The sequence below is a fragment of the Onychomys torridus genome, chromosome X (genome assembly GCF_903995425.1).
Source record: "Onychomys torridus chromosome X, mOncTor1.1, whole genome shotgun sequence".
NCBI lineage: Eukaryota > Metazoa > Chordata > Mammalia > Rodentia > Cricetidae > Onychomys > Onychomys torridus.
In genome coordinates, this window is record NC_050466.1 from 20,637,914 (window position 1) to 20,662,768 (window position 24,855).

Sequence of the window (24,855 nt, forward strand, 5' to 3'; positions counted from 1 at the left end):
CAATCCTGATAGAGACAGGAATGGGGGGCGATTTTTATTTACTGCTGGTGATGGTGGCACACACCTTTAATTCCAGCAGTCAGGAGACAGAGGCAGGCTGTGGTGGATATTGTGTTCCCTGAAATATTGTTCCCTGAAATATAAACGTATCTGGGGTCAGAGAACAGACAGCCACTAGAACAGAGCCAGAAATGGTGGCTAGAAAATGGGTCAGAGCAAGCTATAGCAGAAGTTGGGCGGTGGTGGTACACACCTTTAATCCCAGCACTTGGGAGACAGAACCAGGCAGATCTCTGAGTTCAAGGCACGTTAGAAACAGCAAAGCATGGTGACCCACACATTTAATCCCAGAAACCCAACCTTTAATCCCAGGGAGTGGGGGCAGAAAGAGAAAGGTATATAAGGCACGAGGACCAGGAACTAGAGGAGTAAAGCATGTAGTTAGTTAAGCATAACTGGAAAAGTATTCATTCAGGCTTTGGAGCAGCACAGTTCAGCTGAGAGTCATGTGGAGGAGGACTCAGAAGCTTCCAGCCTGAGGAAACAGGATCACCTGAGGAACTAGCAAGGTGAGATAGCTGTGGCTTGTTCTGCTTCTCTGATCTTCCAGCATTCACCCCAATAACTGGCCTCAGGTTTGATTTTATTAATAAGAACTTTTAAGATTTATGCTACAGCAGGCAGATCTCCAAATTCAAGGACAGCTTGGTCTACAGAGTAAGTTCCAAGATAACCAAGGCTACACAGAGAAACCCTGTCTCTAAAACAAAACAAACAAACAAACAAACAAACAAAGCAGTACAGGAGGTGCCTCATAAAACTAAAAGTAGACCTATCATGGGCTCATGGGATTGAGCTATATCACTCCTACGTCATCACTCCTGTGTATATAGTAAACAGAATCTGAGACAGCATGGCATTTAGGAAGACCTGTCTGTTCATGTTTCTCACTAGTCAGAACAGCCACTATATGGAAGCAGCCTATATCCTGTCTTAGTTAGGGTTTCTATTGCTGTGATAAAACACCATGACCAAAGCAACTTGGGGAGGAAAGGGTTTCTTTCATCTCCCAGCTTCTAGTCTATCATGCAGGGAAGTCAGAATACGAACTCAAGACTGGAACCTGGAGGCAGGAACTGAAGTAGAGGCCATGAAGGAGTTCTGCCTACTGGCTTGCTCAAGCTGTTTTCTTCTATCATCCAGGACCACCTGCCCAGGAGTGGCACTGCCCACAGTGCGCTGGGTTCTCAAACACCAATCACCAGCCAAGAAAGCACACCACAGCTTGTATCAAGTTGGCAGAAAAACTAGTCAGCACTAGCTGGACTATGGCAGCACACTCCTTTAATCCTAGCACTTGAAAGGCAGAGGTAGATGAACCTCTGTGAGTTCGAGGCCAGCCTGGGCTACAGAGTGAGTTCCAGGACAGATTGGACTGTTACACAGAGAAACCAAGACTTGAGAAGCCAAAAAAAAAAAAAATCAAACAAACAAATAGCCAGCATGTCTTCAACGACAGTTGAATAAAGTTCATATATATACACACACAATGGAGTTTTTTTAGCCACAAGGAAAATGTAAAATTAGGAAATCTGTATATGAACTTGTTCTTCGGTTGTTTGTACATATGTATATTTAGTGATGTTAGGGATGGAATCTAGTACTTTTTTGTTTGTTTGTTTGTTTGTTTTTGTTTAGCCCTGGCTGTCCTGGAACTCACTCTGTAGACCAGGCTGGACTCAAACTCAGAGATCCACCTGCCTCTCCCAAATGCTGAGATTAAAAGCATGTGCTACCACCACCCAGCTTGGAACCTGTGGTGGAATATTCCTTTACTGTGTGAAGATAAGTCACTGTGGTTGGTTTAAAACAAAAGCTAAAATCAAATAGCTAGGCAGGAGGTATAGGTGGGACCTCTGAACAGAGAGAGCACTAGGAAGAAGAGGTGAAATTGCCAGGCAGATGAGAGGAAGCAGGATGGGTAGTACAGAGTAAAGGTAACTGAGCCACATAAAAGAACATAGATTAAAGATATGGGTCAATTTAAGTTATAATAACTAGTTAGGAACAAGCCTAAGCTAAGGTGGAGTTTTTAGAACTAATAAATTTCCATGTTATTTTTTTGTGAGCAGGTAGCCTAAAGAAAAATCTATCTACAGGAACCTAGTATTTATTACATACTAGCTAATAAGTCTGACACCGAGGAATATCCCAGTTATGTGTGTGTGTGTGTGTATATATATATATATATATATATATATATATATATATATATATATAATTTATTTATTTATTATGTATACAGACAGAAGAAGGAGCCAGATCTCATTACAGATGGTTGTGCACCATCATGTGGTTGCTGGGAATTGAACTCAGTATCTCTGAAACAGCAGTCGGTGCTCTTAACTCTGAGCCATCTCTTCAGCCCCAAGAACACTATATTTAACACATCTTTCTCTGCAAAAATTTGTGTTCATATTCCCATTGTGAAAAATGATCAAGTAACTCCATCTTCAAACAAAACACAGAAAGAATTTTTAAAGTGAGTTTTATTGTAGGGGTTGTTGCTAGAGAGGTGGCTCAATGGCTAACACCACTAGTTGGTCACCACCATTTGTAACTCCAGTTCCAGGGAATCAGACATTTCTTTTTGACCCCTGTGGCCTCTAGGTACACACATGTTGTGACTTTTCTTTTGGGAAAGGTCTCTGTGTAAATGATGGCTCTTGTGTGCAGATGCATTAATGTGTGTGTGTGGGGGGGTATAGATGGAGCATGAATTGTGTTGTACTTTTGAAAGTTTGGGGACAAAGGTGTCTTATAATAGAAGTTGTATATTGTGAACCTCTCTAGACTCTGGGACACACACACACATGGAGAGAGAGAGAGAGAGAAGAGGTCCTTCTATGTAGCCTAGGCTGGGCCTTGAACTCCTAATCTGCCTCAGTTTTTCAAATACTGGAACTACAAGTGTGTGCCAGCACACCCAGCTAACATATACTATGTGTATTAATTACCTGATGATTTAAAACTACCAGAGGTAGAGCAATTATTATTGGTGCATATTCACATTGTTGATCAGTTCCTTAGGCCTGACTTTTATAATGTATCTCTGGTATTTTGGTCTCAGTGAAGTGCCCAATGGACAAGCCTGGGACTCTGAATTTGGTCTTCATGTTAAGAAAGTGGGCAATTCCAGTGCTGGGAAAGGGGAAACAGAAGGTCCCTGGCACTCACTAGCCAGCCCAGCCTGGCCAAGTTGTCAAGCCCCACATCTCAGTGAGAGACCCTGTCTCAAGAAAAAACCATGGCTAGCTCCTGACAAACAATAGTCATGGTTGATCTCTGGCCTCTATATGTGCACACACATGCACATGCACCTGCACATGTGTGCACCCCTCCCACATGAACACATATGTACAACCATATATTCTCAAGTTTCAAACAAAATGGTCCGTATTTTTTTGTTCCTTTTTGATTTTAGAGACAGAGTCTCTCTATATATGCTTGGAACTCACTCTGTAGACCAGGCTGTCCTCAAACTCACTGAGATCCGCTTGCCTCTGCCTCCTGAGTGCTGGGATTAAAGGTGTGCACCATCAGGCTCAGCTATAAAAAAGATGGGGACTGATCAAACTCAGGTCACCATGCTTGATAACAAAAGCACCTTTTGATTTATCTCTCACCAGCCCTTAATTTTTGATATATTTATTTTGGACCCAAGTTGGATTTTTTTTTTTTATATAAAACCTATTTTCAAAATGAAACCCTTGGCTTAAAAATAAGGAGAAACTTCTCCAGTCCTTCCCAGCCCACAGTAGGAATGAATCTCTTCCACCCAGGTCCCTCAGCCGCTTGGTCCCAAGTAAACACGCAAAGGCTTATATTATTTACAAACTGTACGGCCTATGGGCCAGGCTTCTTGTTAGCTAGCTCTTATAACATAACCAATTTCTATTAATCTATGTTTCCCCATGGCCGTGGCGTTACCAGTCTGCTGGCATTTTGTTGCTCCTTGGGCAGTGAGCTGGGGTCTCCTCTGACTCCACCTTACTTCATCTCGTCTTCAGTTTGAATGTCCTGCCTAACCTTAGCCTGCCCTGCCATAGGCCAGTGCAGCTTTCTTTATCAACCAATCAGAGCAACACATATTCACACCATCCAGAAAGACATCCCACAGCAATGTATATTAAAGAAAAGGGTCTCCCGGTTGGGGATTTAGCTCAGTGGTAGAGTGCTTGCCTAGCAAGCGCAAGGCCCTGGGTTCGATCCTCAGCTCCACATTAAAAAAAAAGAGGTCTCTGCTTAAAAAGCTTTAGGCAGGATTCGGAAGATCTGGCTTACCCCTTAGGAACACTGGCTGTTCTTCCAGAGGACCCAAATGGCGGCTCATAACCATCCATAAATGCAGGTCCAGGAATCCAATACACACTTATGGTCTCCACAGGCACCAGGCACATGCCTGCATGCAGGCAAAACACCCACATTTAAAAAAAAAAAAAAGCTTTAGGCAGGAACCAACAGACTGCAGAAACGAAAGCATGGTGTTTTGCTTTGCTTGTAGTGACTAGAAATTACCACCAGAGGGCGCACTTTTCTAAGTGGTGGCAATTAAAGTCTAAGCAGAAAGGCACAAGAATCAGCAAGTTTCAAAGAGAATGGAGAAGAGGGAAGAATGTCTCTGTGGCAGCATGGTAATGTTTAGTGTATTAAAGCCAAGGGTAGCAAATTGCAAAAATGAAGGAGGCCAAATAAAGGAGGATTATAACAACATATAAAATGTCTTTTTTCTTAGCCAACAAACTAAGATTAAAAAGAAAAAAAATGAAAAAAGTCTTAAATGTATGAGTAAAAAGGTCAACACAACAGTTAGTGTAGTGGCATCCCCAGAGAAATCCTGTCTCAAAAAACTAAAAACAGTGTAGTGGCAGGTGGTTGTAGAGCACTGAAACTGTGTTTACCTCTTCCCAGCTTCACAAAGCCCGCCCCCTCATTCCCACCCCCACCCCCTCACCCCGGCTCCTCTCCACCTCTCCAGCTGTTCTCACTCAGTTCTGTGAAGAGGCCGTTTTCCCTGCGCAGGACCTTTCCAGCTTTGACTGGCTTCTTCTAGTCCTCCGGGAAGTCTCTGCTCTACAAGCCTGGGTTGGGTGGATTTCCTTCAAGTGTCCTTAGCTCCCCATCATTGTACCACACTACCCATCTTCTCAGCTGTACCCTCTCCCTCCCTCTCCCTCTCTCCCTCTCCCTGCCTCCCTCTCCCTGCCTCCCTCTCCCTGCCTCCCTCTCCCTCCCTCTCCCTGCCTCCCTCTCCCTGCCTCCCTCTCCCTGCCTCCCTCTCCCTGCCTCCCTCTCCCTGCCTCCCTCTCCCTGCCTCCCTCTCCCTGCCTCCCTCTCCCTGCCTCCCTCTCCCTGCCTCCCTCTCCCTGCCTCCCTCTCCCTGCCTCGAACCCAGGGCCTTGTGCTTGCTAGGCAAGTGCTCTACCACTGAGCTAAATCTCCAGCTCTCCTCTTTCGTTTTTCAAGGCAGGGTTTCTCTGTGTAACAGCCCTGGCTGTTCTAGAACAGCTGTGTAGACCAGTCTGGCCTTGAACTCAGAGATCTTCCTGCCTCTGCCTCCTGAGTGCTGGGATTAAAGGCATGGGCCACCACACCTGACACTCATTGGTTTTCCTTAACTTCAAATATTTAAAGTAACGTTGTGACATCCCTATCCTCTCACCTTCGTTGATTTGAGATTTTACGTTTTTTATTTTTCTTTTTTCTTTTTGGTCATTTGTAAGAGTTTATATTTTAGAGACGTTAACCTTTCATAATTTATAATATATCTGGGAATCAAACTTGGGTCCTCTGTAAAAGCAATATATTTGCTTAACTACTGAGCCATCTCTCCAGCTCCCAATCTTTATTGTTTTGTGAAGCAGGGTCTCAGTTTGTAGCCCAGGTTGTCCTGTAGCTCGCTGGGTAGCCCAAGCTGGCCTTGGACTTCTTGATCCCCTTCTCCCACTTCCCAAAGGCTAGGATTGCAGATGTGTCCACCCTGCCTGCTCTTTAAACATCATAAGTTGCTTACGTATTTGGAGATGAGGAGAACATGCAGATGGGAAGAAAACGAATTACCCATTTTGGAGTGGACAGATCAGGAAAAGATGTGGTGGACAAGTGTGTGTGCTGCTCCTGGTGAGCGGCTCAGCTACGCAGTGCAGCTTACTCAGGCTTACTGCTCATGCATGTGGGTCTTTCCGGAGCTGCTTGGGTTTCCCTACAGCATGGTGGCTCCTTCTAAGAGAGGACCATCCTGAGAGCAAGGTGAAAGAGCAAGACTTTATGGTCTAGCCTTAGGTAAATACTGCCTCACATCTACCACTTTCTGTATGTTGAGATAGTTGTGTCTCTCTAGAATCAAGTGGAGGGCACATAGACTTTATCTCTAGACTTGGCTATGGAAACATTCTAGAAGACTCTGGGACAGATAACGGGGTTACTGTCTTTAGAGGGTCCATTATGCCAGTGAGAGTCATCTATGTTGTAAGGTAGCATTATTTTCTAGGTTTTGCTTTTTTTTTTTTAAACATGGATCTCATATAGCACAGGCTGTGTAACCACGGCTGACCTGATCTGGCCTGGAACTCACTATGTAGACCAGGCTAGCTACAAACTCACCGAGATCTGCCTGCCTCTGCCTGTGGAGTGTCGGAATTTAAAAATGTGTGCCACAACACCTGGCTTGTCGGCTTCCTTTTGTGACAGTCTCACTGTTTAGTGTACACTGGCTTGGAACTTAGTCTGTAGCCCAATCTGGGTTAGATCCCATGATTCCCTGACTCTGCCTCTAATACTGTTGGTGCAGGCCTCGAACTCACAGAGATCCACCTGGCTTTGCCTCCCGAGTGCTGGGATTAAAGGCATGTACCACTGCTGCCCAGCACTCCTGTAAATGTCTTTATCCAAGTCTCTTGGTGAATGAAAGCCACCTTCTATCATCAGTGTTGCTTTGAAGAATTTAAACACACACACACACACACACACACACACACACACACACACACACGCAATTAACTCTTTTCCCTCTTCCAGTCTGTCAGGTATTGTAGCTATAAGTACTTGAATAGATAAATCTGCCAGTATTTTTAAAACTTTTATTCACTTATTTTATGTGTGTGTTTGTGTGTATGCATGCAAGTATGTGTGCACATGTCCCTCAGTGCATGTGTGGCATTCAGGGGACAGCTGGTGAGAGTTGGTTCTCTCCTTCCACCACTTGGATTCCAGGGACTGAACACAGGCAATCAGACTTAACCACAATCACCTTTACCCACTGAGCCATTTTGCCTGCCTCTCTCTGCCTCTCTCTGCCTCCTCTCTGCCTCTCTGCCTCTCTGCCTCTCTGCTTGCTCCCACTGTCCTCCCAGGTCCTGGCAGTGTGGCTGGCATAAATATTCCTTTCTCCCAGCCCCAACCTTGTGCTCTAGCTCTGGGATATACTCCCAACATTTTTGAGACATTTCTTTTTAATGGTCTTTTTTGTTCTCTTGAGACAGGGTCTCACTATGTAGCATTGGCTAGCCTGGAACTTTCTATGTAGACCAGTCTGGCCTCAAACTCTGTTCTGCCTCTGTTCTCAAGTTCTGCAGTGCTTCATTGCCTGATGCTGGGATTAAAGGCATGTGCAATTATTTATTTATTTGTTTGCTTGTGGGGTTTGCACTTTTATTAAACTGGTCTCCAGTCAGTGTACAGGCAAGCTCTGGCTGCCTCAACACCTCAACCCACTCCTAGGGAGACCAAAGCCTTCATACATCAAGTTGGGGGACAAGAAAAGGAGGACTACAGTGGCTAAGCATTCCAAAATCAAAACAAGTATTAAGACGGAAGATTTTAAAAAAATTGCAGTACATAATTTACGCAGAAGCAATGTGGTCACCTCCTGTGTGGACTCAGGGTGTGGACTCGGCGGCCATCCTCCTCCAGGGAATGGGGTGGCTTTGGGGAGAGTGAGGGACTTCCTGTAGATAGCCATATATCTCATGGACACTTGGAATGACTATTTAAAAAAACAAAACAAAACAAAAAAAAACAATGTACAATCAAAGTCTTCAGCCACATTGTAGAACTTTGGGGGACGTTTGCTCCAACCGACTGCTGTCACCTTCACCGTTCCAGTTTTTAAATCCTGAGTCAAAAGCATCAAAACAAAACAAAAAACCAAAAACTTTTAAAATTTTTATTTAAATTTTTTTCATTTTATATACCAACCCCAGTTCCTCCTCTCTCCCCTTCTCCCAGCCCCTCATTTCCCCCACATCCCACCCTCATCCACTCCTCAGAGGGGGTAAGGCCTCCCTTGGGTAGTCAACAAAGCCTGGCATACTAAGTTGAGGCAGGGCCTACCCCCACTTCCCTTAACAACAACCCCCCCCCCAAAAAAAAAACAAAGCCGTGAAGCCATGCCAATGTTGTCTCTTTTTTTTTTTTTTCTGCGCAAGTTAGGTTTTTGTCAAAAAAGGGTGTAAAATGTAGCGCTTAGTAACAGTCCGCCTAGAAGCATTTGCGGTGCATGATAGAGGGGCCAGATTCATAGTATTCCTGCTTGCTGACCCACATCCGCTGGAAGGTGGACAGTGAGGCCAAGATGGAGCCACCAATCCACACAGAGTACTTGTGCTCAAGAGGAGCAATGATCTTGATCTTCACGGTGGTGCTGGGAGCCAGAGCAGTGATCTCCTGCATTCGAGCAGCACACATAGCACTGTGTTGACATAGAGGTCTTTGCTGATGTCAATGTCACACTTCATGATGGAATTGAATGTAGTTTCTTGGATACCACAAGATTCCATACCTAGGAAGAAAGGCTGGAAAAGAGCCTCAGGGCAGCACTTGTTGCCAACAGTGATGCCCTGGCCATCGGGCAGCTCGTAGCTCTTCTCCAGGGAGGAAGAGGATGCAGCAGTGGCCATCTCTTGCTTGAAGTACAGGGCAACATAGCAGTTTCTCTTTGATGTCACCTATGATTTCCCTCTTGGCTGTGGTGGTGAAACTGTAGGAATGCTCACTTAGGATCTTCATGAGGTAGTCTGTCAGGTCCCGGCCAGCCAGGTCCAGATTCAGGCTTGGCATGAGGGAGAGCGTAGCCCTCATAGATGGAGTCCATCACAATGCCAGTGGTTCCAACAGAGGCATACAGGGACATCACAGCCTGAAAGGCTATGTACATGGCTGGGTTGTTGAAGGTCTCAAACATGATCTGGGTCATCTTTTCACGGTTGGTCTTGGGGTTTAAGGGGGCCTCAATGAACAGCACACCACATGCAGCTGGTTGTAGAAGGTGTGGTGCCAAATCTTCTCCATATCGTCCCAGTTGACAATGCCGTATTCAATAGGGTACTTCAGGGTCAGAACTGCCTCTGTTGCTCTGGGTCTCATTACCCATGTAGGAGTCCTTCTGTCCCATGCTCACCATCACACCATGGTGCCTAGGGTGGCCCATAATGGAGGGGAAGATAGCCTGGGGAGCATCAACGCCCACAAAGCCGGCTTTGCACTGCCGGAGCCATTGTCAACAATGAGGGCAGAGATATTGGCATCCATGGCGAACTGGTGGTGGGCGTGGAGAGGTGAAGAGCGAGCCGCGAGAGACCTGTGCTTGCAGGTGGACGCGGCCTGGACAGCCCTCTGTAATTACTTATGACGCTACAGTCACCAGGGTCTCTGAAGACTGGTATTGCAATAGCCTGAATTTGAGAGGCAGGACAAATACTCTTTGAAGATCCGCATCCATAATACAGCAACAAACTCAGTGAATTCCTCCCATTATGTAGCCCTTGACCCTATTTATACAGCAGTTTACAAAAACCGGTCAGTTTTTTGTTTGTTTTCTGAAGCAGGGTTTCATGGAGCCCAGACTGGACTCAAATACTGTGTAGCTGAAGATGAACTCATATTCCTGGTCCTCCTTCACCTCCCAAGTGCTAGGATTACAGGTGTGTGCTATTATGCTATTCATGCTTAGTCTAAAACAAAAATTCTGATATATAACAATGGACAAGAGCACACACGGGGGAGGGGGTTTTAATCAATAAAAAAGTTGGGTACCTTAAATTAACTTATTGTGATATTTATACTATGTTGTAGAATATTGTTTTAAGGTGTGTGACTTTTATGTCATATTTGTTTAACTCTGTGAAGCTGTGTTACTGTGCCTGTTTAAAATATCTGATGGTCTAATAAAGAACTGAACAGCTAATAGCAAGGCAGGAGAAAGGATAAGCACGGCTGGCAGGCAGAGAGAATATATAGAGGGAGAAATCTGGGAAAAGAGGAAGAAGGAGCCAGAGGAGGAGGAGGACATCAGGGGCCAGCTACCCAGCTGCACAACAATGGAGAAATAAAGATAATACAGAAATAGAGAAAGGTATACAGAAATAAAGAAAGATAATACAGAAATAGAGAAAGGTATACAGAAATAAAGAAAGGTAATACAGAAATAGAGAAAGGTATACAGAAATAAAGAAAGGTAATACAGAAATAGAGAAAGGTAAAAGCCCAGAGTCAAAAGACAAATGGGTTCATTTAAGAAAAGCTAGCTAGAAACAAGCCAAGTTAAGGCTATGGATTTATAATTAAAAATAAGCCTCTGTGTGTAATTTATTTGAGAGCTGGGTAGTGGGCCCCCCAAAAGAACAAAAACAATCAAAAATATTACTTCCAACTTAAGAGTGTCTTGTTATGTTTTGGATTGATTAAGAAACACGAACTTCTTGTGACTAGAGAGCTGGCTCAGCAGTTAAACGCACTGGTTGTTCTTCTGGAGGACCTGAGTTCAAGTCATAGCACTTACATGATGACTAGCAACTGCTTATAACTCCAGTTGCAGGGAATTTGAAGCCCTCTTTAGGCCTCTGTGGACACAGGCATGCACGTGGTACACAGACTACATGCCAGCCAAAACACTACCCCCACACACACACCTCAAAAACAAAACAAAACAAAACAAAAAAAACCCCATGAAACCAAATATGGTGGCTCAAAACTGTAGTCCTATCACTCAAGAGGCTGAGGCAAGACTGCTGCAGGTTAAGGTTAATCTAAGCTATAGAGAGCCTGTCTACACAACAACCAAAAAATAAGATAAAATTGAATTCAACTGTGAGAAAGGTTTTCTCTATATATTAGCAGGCACATAATGTATAATGGTAAAAGTTTCTGATTGCTAGGCTTGGTGGGCACCATCTGTAATTTTAGCACTTGGAAGGTAGATGTAGATGTGTGATCACAGGAGGCCAACCTGGACAACATCCTGAGACAGTTTTAATAAATGAACTTTGTGAAAATAACTTTGAAGAGGAAGAATGTCTACTAACACAGCTATTGTTGAACTAGCTTAACCACAGCCTATAAGCCATTCTAATAAATCCCCTATATATATTAAATATAAAATATTAGCATATATAATAAATAATATATTTATATTATTTTAAACATAATATAAATTGTAGTGGGTAGCTGTTCCAGCTTTGATCTTGAAACATTGCCCCTAGAGTGACAGCAGGTAACTGCCACACCTGCCCCTGACCTGCGTCTGAGAGGGAGCCCCTTAGCCCCTTCTGGATACCTTGTGGTCCTGGAAGCTGGATGGGACACCAAGCGAGAGTTCTCCCCTGGATGGTACCTCATCTCTCCCTGAACCTGTAAGTAAGTTATCCCAGAAATGAACCTCTCTTGATTACTAGATAAATTATATAGTGAGCATGTATATGTGTGTGTGTGTGTATATATATATATATATATATATATATATATATATATATATATATATGCATTCTATTAGTTATGTTCCTCTAGAGGACCTTGACTAATACAGTCTCCTTTGATGCCATATCCAAGACCTACAACTACTTGACCCCTGACCTCTGGAAAGAAACTATTCACTAAGTCTCCTTACCAGGAATTCACTGACCATCTTGTGAAAACCCACACCAGAGACTCAATTCAGAGGGCTCAGACTTCAGCTGTGGTTACCAAATGGGGTTTTTATACAAGAAAAATAAAGCGAATTAAATCTTGTTAAAAGAAATAGATAACTAGAAGATACACAGGAACATAAATGAATCAAAATAGAATTCTAGAAACAAAGCAAGAGACCAAGAAGGGGGGGAGAAAGTGCCTCATCTTTTCCTTAGGTATCTCCAGGTACACAACAGACACACATACTATGACTTAGGTTTTTCCCTTGCAAATTGGCTGTTACAAGAATCCACCCAAATATGAACTATAAAGGGTAAGCCAGGCATGGGGGTGCACTCCTGTATTCCTAGGCAGAGGGAGGATGATCACAAGTTTCAGTCCAGCCTAATAGTGAGCTTCAGGCTAAGCAGGAGTAGAGAGAATACTATTTTTATTGCTCTGTAGTTTTAGGTGTGGACAATGACATCTCTAGGGCATCCTATTCACTCTGGAAGTTGCCAGAGCCCTGGGAATACTGGCAGGTGTTAAGGGGTCAAAATTAATATCAAACACTACCCACTTAGATCTCTGCTTACTATGCTTAAGAAGGCAAAAACAGACTACCATTATGGAATAATTTCATTGACTTTGGGGGGGGGGGGCGACAGCCATGTTTGGTTCTATTCTTGGTCTCTGGGCTATCCAGGCAGTGTTAGGTTTGGGCTCCCTCTGGTGGCCTCAAGTTGGAGCAGTCATTGGTTGACCACTCCCACAAGTTCTGTGCCACCATTTCCCCAACACATCTTTCAGGGAGGACAACGCAGGTCAAAGGTTTTGTGGGTGGGTTGATGGGGCTCAGAGACTGAAGTGACAATCATGGACCCTGTATGGGTCTGAACTAGGTCCTCTGCATATACTTTATTGTAGAATATTATTTGCTTGTGCTGTGGGCACTTAATGATACAAAAGATGTGTTGCATCCTTTTATGTTGCTTTTGCTTAACACTGTGAAGCTGTATTACTTTGCCTGTCTAAAACACCTGATGGTCTAATAAAGAGCTGAACAGTCGATTGCAAGGCAGAAGAAAGGATAGGCAGGGCTGGCAGGCAGAAAGAAAGAAGTCGGGGGGGGGGGGAGATAGAGGAGTAAGAGAACAAGGATAGAAGGACGCTAGGGGCCAGCCACCCAGCCAGCCAGCCAGCCAGTCACCCAGCCAGCCAGAATAAGAGTGAAAGTAAGATCTACAGAAGAAAAGGAAAAAGCCCAGAGCAAAAGGTAGATGGGATAAATTAAAGTTAAGGAAAGCTGGCAAGAAAGAAAAAAAAGCTAAGGCTGGGCATTCATAAGAATAAGCCTTTGTGTGCGATTTATTTTTTTTATTTGAGAGCTGGGTGTTGGGTCCCCCAAAAGAGCAAAAACAACCAACACCTTATGGTTGTATAGCTTGGTGTTCTTGTAGAACTCCCAACAGGGGAAGTGGGGTGTCTCTGACCATTTTCCTCCTACCAGGTTGCCTCTTCCGGCCTTGATATGAGGGTTTGTGTTATCTTATTGTAACTTGGTTATGCCGTGTTTGGTTGATATCTCTGGAGCTGTTCTTCCCCCGTGGCTTTGTGTCAGGGCACATGGGTTATCAGGGCTGTGTAAACACTGAAAGGTCAGTTTGAAGTATGAGTCATAACCTCTTTCAGCTAGCATCCTATTGACTACTGCAAGTAGTCTTTGGAAGCAGCTCAGGAAGTTTGACAGGACTACATTTTTGTACCCTTTGTGGAGATTCCTCTCGCATTCTGAAATGCTGGTCTGCTTATCAGTCAGTTGACTGGTGTATCTAGTTTTCAAAGAAGTTCATTACTGCTAGAAATGCTTCTGTTGTTGCTCTGACACAGGGTCTCACTCTGCAGCTTGGGTTGGCATCCACTCCTGAGTTTTTGCCTCATTCTCCAAGTACAGAGATTACAGCAACTCCGTGCTCTGAATGTCCCTCGCATGAGAACATTGTCAATTTCAAACTGAAACCTCCCTCCATACTGGGGATTGAACTCAGGAGTTCATACGTGCTATTTAAGTACCAGCGAATTCCATACACCCTGAGCCCCCACATTCTTCTTGAACCATTATACACTGTTCTGCCAACATTGCCACATTGGGCACACTTTTATGTGATGTGAAACATCAGCAACTCCTTCAAATTAATTCCCATGAGTTTTTCCTTCAGCATGATTCCGATTCTCCTTACTGCATGTTTCAATCTTCAATTCTGTTCCCCTGGATCCCCATATACTCCCCTCTGAATCTCCAATACCTCCTCCATCCCTCTTGTCCACTCCTCCCCACTTCAACTCTACAGTCACTTTAACTTGAGGCTCTGTGGCTTGCAAAGGACTTGGGCACCACTGAAATTACCTGATGCCGTAAAGAAAAAAAAAACAATCAGAAATAGACAACACATGCTATCCACCTGACAGTATGTGGAGACATTCTGGCAGCTGTTAGAGCTCCTTGGTCACTCCTAAGACATTTAGTCCAGATTCTTCCTAAGAGTTACCAACAGCAATCCACAGACAGGACCCCCAAACTCCCTGTAGGGGATAATACTCAGCAGAAGGGCAAAACTTTTTTTTTTTTTTTTTTTGGAAAACTGAGCAAGTAATTTTTTCTCACAAACGTAGGTAAGAAGCATTAGCCATGTGAACTGCTGTATGCTAGAAGCAATTTAAGATTCAGCTGTTCTTTTCCTTTTCCTAACTACTGTGGCTTCTGTTACAGCACCTAACAGCTGCCTGGAAGTTTTAGATGAAGTCTGTCAGACCTCTGCATCTGCATGTGTTGCATGTATGTATTTCCTACCTCTGACTGGTAAATGAATCCTACTCAATTGTCTCAAAGCAAAACACACTATTTTCTCAGAAGTGCCCAAAATAACCCAAATGCTTTCCAAGTTCATATGGCTTTGGCAATCCTCATTAAGTAAGAATACTGTTGTTTTTTTTATTCAGCTCCTTAACTGGAACACTGCAAGTTTGGCACGCATGCCTTGGTAAATGGCTGTTGAGTTTGCTGCAGGGTTGTCAGCATCCAAAGTGATGCAGATCCCACAGCTTCCCTTCTACCTGGGTTTATGGGTGTGAGTATAAGTTCTCTGAAGAAACATTAGTCCTGCAGATTATTTTGTGTGACTACAACACTAGTGCCATGGAGAGGTGAAATACTGCAGATTGAGAGCTAATATCTGGGACCACCTTCAGTTCTCCTTTATTTGTATGTGCACAATGCATTGCACATATTTCCATATGCACATGGAAGACAGGTCAGGTCACCTCGAGTGTCTTTCCTCAGGTGTCACGAACATTAATGAGACAGTCTCTCACTGAATTGGAGCTCATCAAGTAGGTTAGGCTGATTGGCCACCACTTTACCTTCCCAGTGCTGGAATACAACACCACTCTCAGCTTTCTAAAAAGGGCATTAGGGATTGAATTTGGGTTGTCACATTTGCAAGGCAAGCACTTTACTGAATCATCTCGCCAGCCCTTTAGGTCCTTTAAATAGCCCTTTACTACCAACCTCCAATTCTGACTTAACAGCTTGGTGACTGCTAAGCAAAACTCTGGAATGTGCAATTAAGCATAGCGACCTCTCATTTCCACCAACCCTGAAGTTTAGAATGCTGTGGCATCTGAAACCTATTAAAGAGATGTCCCTGCTCAGTTGTAGTCCACCTACTAGATGCCCCCACCAGTAGACTCAGTAAGCAGATTGATTCTTAACATTTCTTTTGTTCAGTGACTACAAAAGGTCACACAACCTCTTCCACAGTGGAAGAAGTTCCTGGGAATAACGAATTCATATCCCTTGCCATGGTCATTTATATGTTGCTCAGAATAAACTATTTTCTTACCCCCTATAAAGAATAGTTATATATTGCTATCTCTAGATGTTTAAGATTTAAACTATACATTCAACCTAAAACCAAATGTACAATGTCAAAGTTCAGTATCCATTTCTTCAGTACTCAAAATCTATTTTGTACTACTAAAGGTACTATTAAAGGTGTTAATGAACAAAAAAGACATTATAGAAAATGGAAAAATGAAAAAGTCCTCTTATCAGTAATTATTTTAAATGTAAAAGAATTAAACACTTTATTTGGAAAGGGAGAGACTGGGGAACTGAATTTAAAAATATAATCTAACTACAGACTGCCTACAGACACAAACATTATGAAAAGAAAGGGCAGGTGCACAGACAACATATAAACTGTAAATCGACGAGAGCTAAGATATCTCTACTAACTTCAGATAAAATATGTGAGTGAAAACTCTGCACATTACATAAGGAATGACATTAAAAGGTGAGGATGGAATAATTATAAACGTAGACACCTATCCCAAATACACGAAGCAAGAATTGGTAGAACTGAAGGGAGAAACGGTGTGCAAGTGCAGCTGAAGATTTCCAAAGACTCCAATGCCCTACAGATAAAAGATGAATAGGGAAAGTGAATGGAAATGATTCAAACCTATCTGCCTTCCCAGATATAACAGAGAATACTCACTCCACTCAAAGCAGCACAGACGCTCTCCTCAAGTTTCCACAGAACATTCTCTAGGCTAGATCATTTGTTAGGCCACATAAGTTTCAAGTTTACAACAAAGAATGTCATGAAACAGTACTTCTGTCACAAGGGGATTAGAAATCAAGGCGAGCAGGACGGCTCAGAAGATGAATGGATGAAATGGACCCTCAGGATCCACTTGGAGAAAACTGACTCCTGCAAGTTGGCTTCTGACCACACATGGGCCACGGCTCATGCATGCCCACACATATACACATAACGTCAAAAATAAATTAATAAAAATGTAATGTAAGGTGTTACACATGCCTTCAATCCCAGCAACTGTGAGGCAGAGGCAGGCAGATCTCTGTGAGGTTTTGAGGCCAGCCTGGAAAACATAATGAGTTCCAGGTCAACCAAGGCTACACAGAGACACTTTCACACACACACACAAAATGTAATTAAAGAATTTGAAATTAAATTTTAAAGAGTATGAATTAAAAATTTAAACTGCATTGGACAATAGGTGTCACTCATAAATTTAATTAAATAAAATTCCTTGAATATGAAAAAAATTGAAATTAAAAATCAGCTAACAGGAAAACTAGAAAATTCACACTATATGGAAATTAAACATTTTCCAACAACCAATGAGCTAATCTAAAAATTATTTTAAAACAAAAATCAACACAGCAAACTGATGGGATGCAGCAAAAAAGTATTGAGAGACATGTATTCACTGTGAATGCCTATACTACACAAGATTTCAAATCAACAAGGTAGCTTTATGTAAGAACCAAAACAACGGGGGTGAGGTAGAGAGATGATTCCATCAGTAAAGTGCTTACTGCCCAAGTGTGAGTGAGGACCTGAGTTTGAATCCCCTGAACTCATGGCAGAGAATGCATATGGTCCCAGTGCAGGACAGGCATAGCCAGAAGCTCTGAAGCTTGCTGGCCAGCCAGTGTTGCTGAATTGGTGAGCTCCAGGTGCAGTGAAACCCTGTCTCAGAAACTAAGAGCAATAAAGGAAGATACCCAACACTAACTGCTGTTCTCCACTTGTACACACATACACATTTCTGCTGCTGGCACACACAAGAACACATACGTGACACACACCCCCAAAAGAACAAAACCAGAAGGAAAATAAACTCAAAGACAAGGATATAAGAGAGGTAATAAATAAAAAGTAAACACAATAGAAAATGCAAAGGCTCTTGCCACCAAACCTGGCAAACTGAGTGTGATCCCCAGAATCCTCATGGCGGAGAACCAACATCCACAAGTTGTCCTCTGCGCTCCACATACAATGTTGTACACACATACACATGTGCATACACACACACACAAAATGAAGAAATAAAATAGTGTTAAAAGCTTTTTTTTTTTTGAGAAGGCATTTTAATAGAAACAGATCAGCAAGCAGTTGAAACAAAGCCACAAGTGACTCATTTATGTAACCTCACCACTCAGGAGAGAGGTAGAGGCTGGACTGCCTCAAGTTTGAGGTTAGTCTGGGCTACAGAGTTCCAGGCTAGCTCTGTGAAACCATACTAACAAAGAAACAATGCCCCCAATAGAAAAAAAAATTTAAAAAAAAAGAAAAGAAAAAGAGAAATCCAATCAATAACCAAAAGCCTTCACCAAAAGAAAGGTCCAGAATCATACTGCTTCACAATATAAAATTCTATTAACATTTAAAGGAGGGTATTAGTATTTAACAGCCAGCTCTTCTCTATGTCTTCCAAATATTAGAAGAATAAACAGTAGCTCCTATTATGAAGCCAGTATTACCTGGTATCAAAGATACAGTAAGCATACTACAGGCTGCTGAGATGGCTCAGCAGACAAAGGTACAAAACTGGTGGAGATCAACCCCTGGGACCCACATATTGGGTCCATGCAAGTTGTCATCTAAGGTCCATATAAGCATCTTGGCATGTACACAACCCCCACCAAATATCATAAAATACTTTTAGAAAGAATACCACAGAGAAATATTTCTTATGAACACTTATGCAAAAATTCTCAACACTACAGGCAAATCCACATCAAAAAAGGTGGTGTTTTACTAAGGGTAGAAGAATCATTGCACATATGAAAAGGAATTCAATGTAGTACACATTAACACAATGAAAGAAAATACCACAATTATCTCAACTAGTACAGAAAGCTAGTTGATAAAGTTCCACATAGTTTAATGATTTAAAACTCAAACTCCAGGGGTTGGAGAAATGGCTTAGTGGTTAAAGCACTGGCTGCTCTTGCAGAGGACCTTGGGTTCAATTCCCAGAACCCACATGGCAGCTCACAACTGTCTATAACTCCAGTTCCAGGAGATCCAATGTCCTCCTCTAGCCTCTGCAGGTAACATGAATGTACATATGTCACATGTACATATGGCACATGTATACATGCCGGCAAACACACATATAAATATGAATAAATTATTTATAAAAATAAAACTCCCAAAACTAGGACTGAAAAGAAACTTCCTGTTCTCATAATGGGTATTTATGAAGTTCCTACAAAGCTACTGACTTGACCCAACTCTATTCAAAGTTGTAATAGAAGCTCCAGTTACACACTAGGCTTACACACCAGGCAAGAGGAAAATAGCACCCAAACTAGAAAGAAACTCTTTGTAGATAGTTAAGATGCTAATATATTAGCACCAACAAGTCAATGAAAAATGGAAGATACAAAACTATTATATAAAATATTAGTTATAGATGGTTATATAGACTGGCAATGCATGTGTAAGTTCAGAAAATAATCTCATTCATAAGAGCATTAGAGTAAAATATTTGGGTATGTTTAGGGAGTAACATAAAACTTTACATGGGAAGTACAAATCTAACTGAAATTTTAAAGACCTAAATATACATTTTATAAGTCATTAGGAGACTTAAAATATTAAGATGGCAATACTCTTCAAGACATTCCTATCAAAACCTCCAAAAGCCTTTCCACAGAAATAGAAATGCTCCTGCTAAAGTTCACATAGTGACCCAAGTAGATAAAATCATCTCGCAAGGAAGAGCAAAGTTGGAACTCACACCTCCTGACTAAATCTAGTACAGAGCTACAGTAATCAAAATAGTGTACTACAAGCATAATGACTCAACACATAGACTCTGACGGGTGTAGTGGTGCACACCTTTAATCCCAGTACTTGAGAGGTAGAGGCAGGCCATACATAAGAAGACTCAAAAAAAGCAAACAAACAAAAACCAAGCCAACCAAACCAAACCAAAAGCTGAACACTAAAAAGAAAAAAATAAGCCAGGTGGTGATGGCACACTCCTTTAATCCCAGAACTCAGGAAATAGAGGCAGGCAGATCTCTGAGTTCAAGGCTAGCCTGGCCTATAGAGCAAGTTCCAGGACAGCCAGGGACACACAGAGAAACTCTGTTTCAAAACAAAACAAAATCCTGAATGAACAGGAATCTGCCAATCATTTCTTCAATATACCAAAAGCAACAAAAGAAAAAAAATTAAATTTATTACTCTAAAAGAAGTCGTGTAATAAATATAACTTCATTAAATACTCTTGGACTGGTGAGATGGCTCATCAGGTTAAAGGCACTTGCCAAGCCTGACAACTTGAGTTCAATCCCTGGTATCTACAAGGCAGGAGAGAACTCTTTTTGGTTGTTGTTTTGGAGACAATTTCACTATGTAGTCCGGCTGTCCTAGAACTCCCTCTGTAGACCAGGCTGTTCTCAAATTCAGAGATCTACCTTCGTCTGCCTCCCAAGTGCTGGGATTAAAGGTGTGCAGGTATGCACCACCACCATCTGGTGAGAATGATCTCTTACATATGTGCCATGGTGCGCGCACACACACACATATACACACATATACACACATATACACACATACACACACACAAATGTAATACAAATTAAATACTTTGTGCAAAAGATAGAGAAGGCAACTTTTAACTGGAGAAAATATTAGCAAACTATTCTATTTGATAAAATCCTAGTATCTGAATATATGAACAAGTCTTATAATTTAGTAACAAAAGAGAGATACCCTATTTGAAAATGGCCAGTGTGGAAACATTTAAGAGAAAAGCTACAAATGGCAAACAGATGATATGCCAACTTTTTAGTTATTACATAAAATTCTCAAATGTCATAAAGCCACTTCACATCATCTAGAATGGCCCTAAGAAGACAGTAGAAAACACCATACGTTGATGAGGCTGCAGAGAAACTGGAAGTTGAATGCCACTGGCAGCAGTGTAGTTTGAGGATTTCATAAGTTCGGAACAGAATCACCATGTATCTCAGCAGTTTCCTTCTGTGTATACTCTCAAAAGATTGTGAAATAAGGAATTACACAAGTGTGTACACAATCCCTAAAAAGTGGAAACTACCCAGACTCTCAACAACTACTTTCAATAAAAAGTATAGTATATATAACATATATGTATATGTGCATACATATGTATGTAATTCAGTTATAAAAGGAAATGAATGCCTGATATGAATGAACCTTGAAAAACATCATGTGATGTAAGATATCTAAAGGAGGAAAATCCACATGAAGAGGGGTTAGTGGTTTCTGGGGGCTGGGTAGAGGAGAAATGGAAAATAATTGCTTAATAATGGGTGCTGAGCTTCCTTCTAAGGTGATGAATATGCCCCAAAAGTGCAGAGTGGTGATAACTGCACAACACTGAACACACTGAATGTCTCAACTGGATATTTTAAAATGGTTAGCATGGTAAATTTTATGTGTATTTTACCACCATAGAAAATTAAAAAGAAAGCTGAGAGATGTTATTACAGGAATTAGAGGGTGAAAAGATGGTTTTGTAGCTTGCAAAAGTATTAAGTTCTAATGTTTCCAATAGTATACATTCTTATATTCTATAGTGAATAAAAGTTTTATAAAATAATTTTTTTACTGTGCTAGACATTATTTCTAAATTTTAAGTATAAGTGGATAATTTGTCCATTCAAAAGGTGAAATACATTTTATTCTAATAGCAGGAAGAAAAAAAATAATTGAACAAAGAGTATGATTTGAACCAGATTAACAGTTCCAATGTAAAATGAGGATTGCGGTTTTTTTGTTTTTGTTTTTTCTGTTTTTCAGACAACTTTCACTATGCAGCCCTGGCTGGCCTGGAACTGACAAAGAGATCAACCTGCTCTGCCTTCCAAGTGCTGGGATTAGTGGTGTGAGCCACCTACACTTGACCTAAAGCAAGGTTTTTGTAGGCAACTGGCAAAAGTTCTTTAGTGAAGCTTTAGGAAAGGACATTGTATAAGGTGTAATTATACAAAGTCCCATTACCCTTGGGTCCTTCTTCTTAAGCTGTTTTGGCAATTTTATGTGAATGAGAGAATGAAATATGCAACATTTTTGCCATGTGCAACATTAAACAGTGTGGTAATTAAAACAGACAAAAAGCGTACAACTAATGATGTGTGGAACAAGCCATGGTAGCAAACAGCTATAATCCCAGGACTTAGAGCCCAAGGCAGAAGATCACAAATTCAAGGCCAGCCTAGGAAACACAAGACTCTGTCTCAAACAGAAAAAACATTTATGGATATTAGGATAGAAAATAAACCTGTCAATCCTTTAGATATACATGACTACATGGAATAAACTCATTCCCTCTCCTGGTAGAGATTTCAAGTCTGTAGATTTCTGTAGAAAAATGTCTCAGGAACTGAGTTAGGAAGACATCGAGTAATATCTGTGATGGTGTGCTGTCCAGAACAGAAACAATTAACAGAATTACCAGGCACTGTAACAAAATAAGCACCATCTCTTCTTCCAACTTCAACCTAAACTACTTCTATATTGACATTATAAAACTGCTGACTTTGAAAGTTTGAGTGAAAAGATGTTTATACTTGAGCTTGATTTTTCCAAAGTGGCAATAATTGTCTACTTTGAGAATGCCGGGAATTTTATTATCTATCTTTTTACTATAGCCTCCTCCACAGTATCTCAAAACTACCAACAAAATAACAAAGAGAAGGTTAAAAATAATCGAATGTGAACTGTCAAATGTGAATTAAGGAAGTCATCAGGAAGATTTTGTTTTCTAGCTTTATGATTTTCTCACAATATTTGGAGTTTAAAGATCTTCCCCAAGAAACCTTTTTAAAATAAAAGTTTTATTGGAGAAAAATAGAACCACCACATACACAGGGGAATAAAAGCACAAAAATTCAACTGATACAGAACAACTGAAACTCACAATTATGCAATGTAGTTTGCCATTACTTTTTCAGTTTCTTAACCAGCTTCCCTTAATAGTCTGGCTAGTTTTTCAGCTGAAACAGCATCAAATTTTCAAAGGATTTAAGAACCCTAGAAAAGGGACCCACTCTCAAGATAATGAATGTGGTATCAAGAGCCTCTTAGTAGGAACAACTCTACCTAAATATTCCTCAGAGTAACTAGTGAGTGGTGTAATAGTCTCCATATCTCAGAGACCAACAAGGATTAATCAGAACACTGATGTTGATGGTCCAGTAAACATAACAGCCTCATTTCCTTGTCAGAAGAGCTCCTGTAAGGAAATCAGAGAGGAGCTGGACAAAAATATACGAAATAGCTGCTCGAAAAGAATTGGGAAGCTAATTCTAAATATTATATGTAGTCAAACAGTGTGCAAGTTGATGCATTAGAGAAAAGGGCAACTTAAAGAAAAATACAGAGAGCTGGCCACAGGTCTTTGAGAATTCAAGAGAACCATCAATAGTAGACATAGAACCCCAAGTCTCCTAAGCTGAAGGTTCAGGTCTAAGCAGTGCCCCTAACTGTCTCCAGAAAGACAAGGAAATATGCTGCTGGATAAAGCACTGAAGAAGTTCTAATTTAAAAGCAAACACTAAAACTGTCTGCTTCTCTCCCATAATCAATTCCCTTCATAGAAAAAGAAACCAGGATGCAGAGCAAAACCTCTAGTGATGAAGAGAAGTCTTTTACTCACATTTTGAATTTGAAGAACAATACTTTGGTTATTTCTGTGTGTGTGTGAACAATTTGGGGACATTTCCCTGAAAAGCAGGTGTCCAGTGGCTATGAGAACTCTTAAATTCAAGCAATTAAAAAAAGAATACAGAACTTGACATTTTCAAATAAGGAGTGTGAGACAAGGGAGAACCACATGTAGAGTTTCTCCAAGTCAGGAGGTGGATGAAAGTAAAAGCTTTGTTTACCAACAAAGAGAAGAGATGCTTCCAAAAAAATTTAAAAAAAAAAAACACTTCAGTAGAAAAAACTGGAATGCAAATCCTAGGAAGCCTCTAACAATTGACAACTGGCCCAAGTTAAAGACAAAATGGTGCATACAACATTTAAAGACTGAAGCATGATGAAATGTAGCTGGTGATTTTTGCTCCTATAATTTACAAAACAGGTTGATTTTAGTCTCCTGTGATTTTCATACTGTATTCATTTTTAATAAAAAGAACTGGATTTCCCTCTCTTACTATGTTCTTCTAGTATGAGATGATCAGCAATTTTTCTATTTTATCTATTTTAATAAGTACCTGTTAATCAGCACAGTAAATTTGGGGCTAAGTCTTATGTACACATCCCATACTCATAAATGGAAAACTTTAGGATGTGAGGTATTATGGAAGTAACTGTCAACCTACTTGAAAAACTTGTTTCCAAATAAGGTTTCTTAACCAATCCCTTCAGTGTAACAGAATGCCAACAGCAATGACAACTTATTTTTCTTTTCAAGGGAAACCTAAAATGGGTGAACAACCAAGTCCAGGGTGGTTTTTCTATATGATAAATACATCCAGAACTCTGTACAGTAAATAAAGTTTGCATGCAGTTTAAGTATCTTTAAGTGACCTTTAAGCAAATAAACTTTTTGCTTCATTGATGATGTATAAGAATCCCCCTCCCCTTTTTAATGGCCATAGGGGTCTCTTCCCCAGTTCCAAAACGAATCATGAAGACCGAGTACTTTCTTAGAGTTTTCTGCATATCATACTAAATAACATGCAAAGAGTTCAACAACATTCTTCTTAAAGGTTAAGTATTACTCTTTAAAATGGGCATGTTAACCACTGAGAAAAGTCCACGCAACTATTTCCATTACACTGCTTCATTTGGTCATTGGAAGTATAAAAGAAGTCAAATAATATGAGATTCAACAAGTTAGTTTATCCATTGGCTACAGCATATGACAACAAATGTTCCAAGGCCAACATTCTATGCAATATAGTTGTACTGATTTGGGTTTTCTTTATCTCTTTCCATGTAGTCCCGGTCAATTAGGGATTCTATTCTCTTCTTTAGATCTGCAGGCTGTAAAAGAAAGCATATTTTCAATGCAAAGCTCATAATCAAC

General features: G+C 41.2%; 1 protein-coding gene and 1 pseudogene across 2 annotated transcripts in view; both read right to left on the reverse strand.

Annotated features, from left to right (window-relative positions):
- Positions 1–8,451: 8,451 nt before the first annotated feature.
- On the reverse strand, positions 8,452–10,155 carry LOC118574354 (annotated as a pseudogene).
- An 11,498-nt stretch (positions 10,156–21,653) lies between these two features.
- Cul4b (cullin 4B) overlaps positions 21,654–24,855 on the reverse strand; it is a 45,327-nt gene continuing 42,125 nt past the window's right edge. For both annotated transcript variants that reach the window (XM_036174111.1, XM_036174110.1), the window contains exon 22: positions 21,654–24,812. In XM_036174111.1, the coding sequence (XP_036030004.1) occupies positions 24,717–24,812 (96 nt within the window). In that variant the 3' untranslated portion in view covers positions 21,654–24,716. The remainder of the gene's footprint in view (positions 24,813–24,855) is intronic.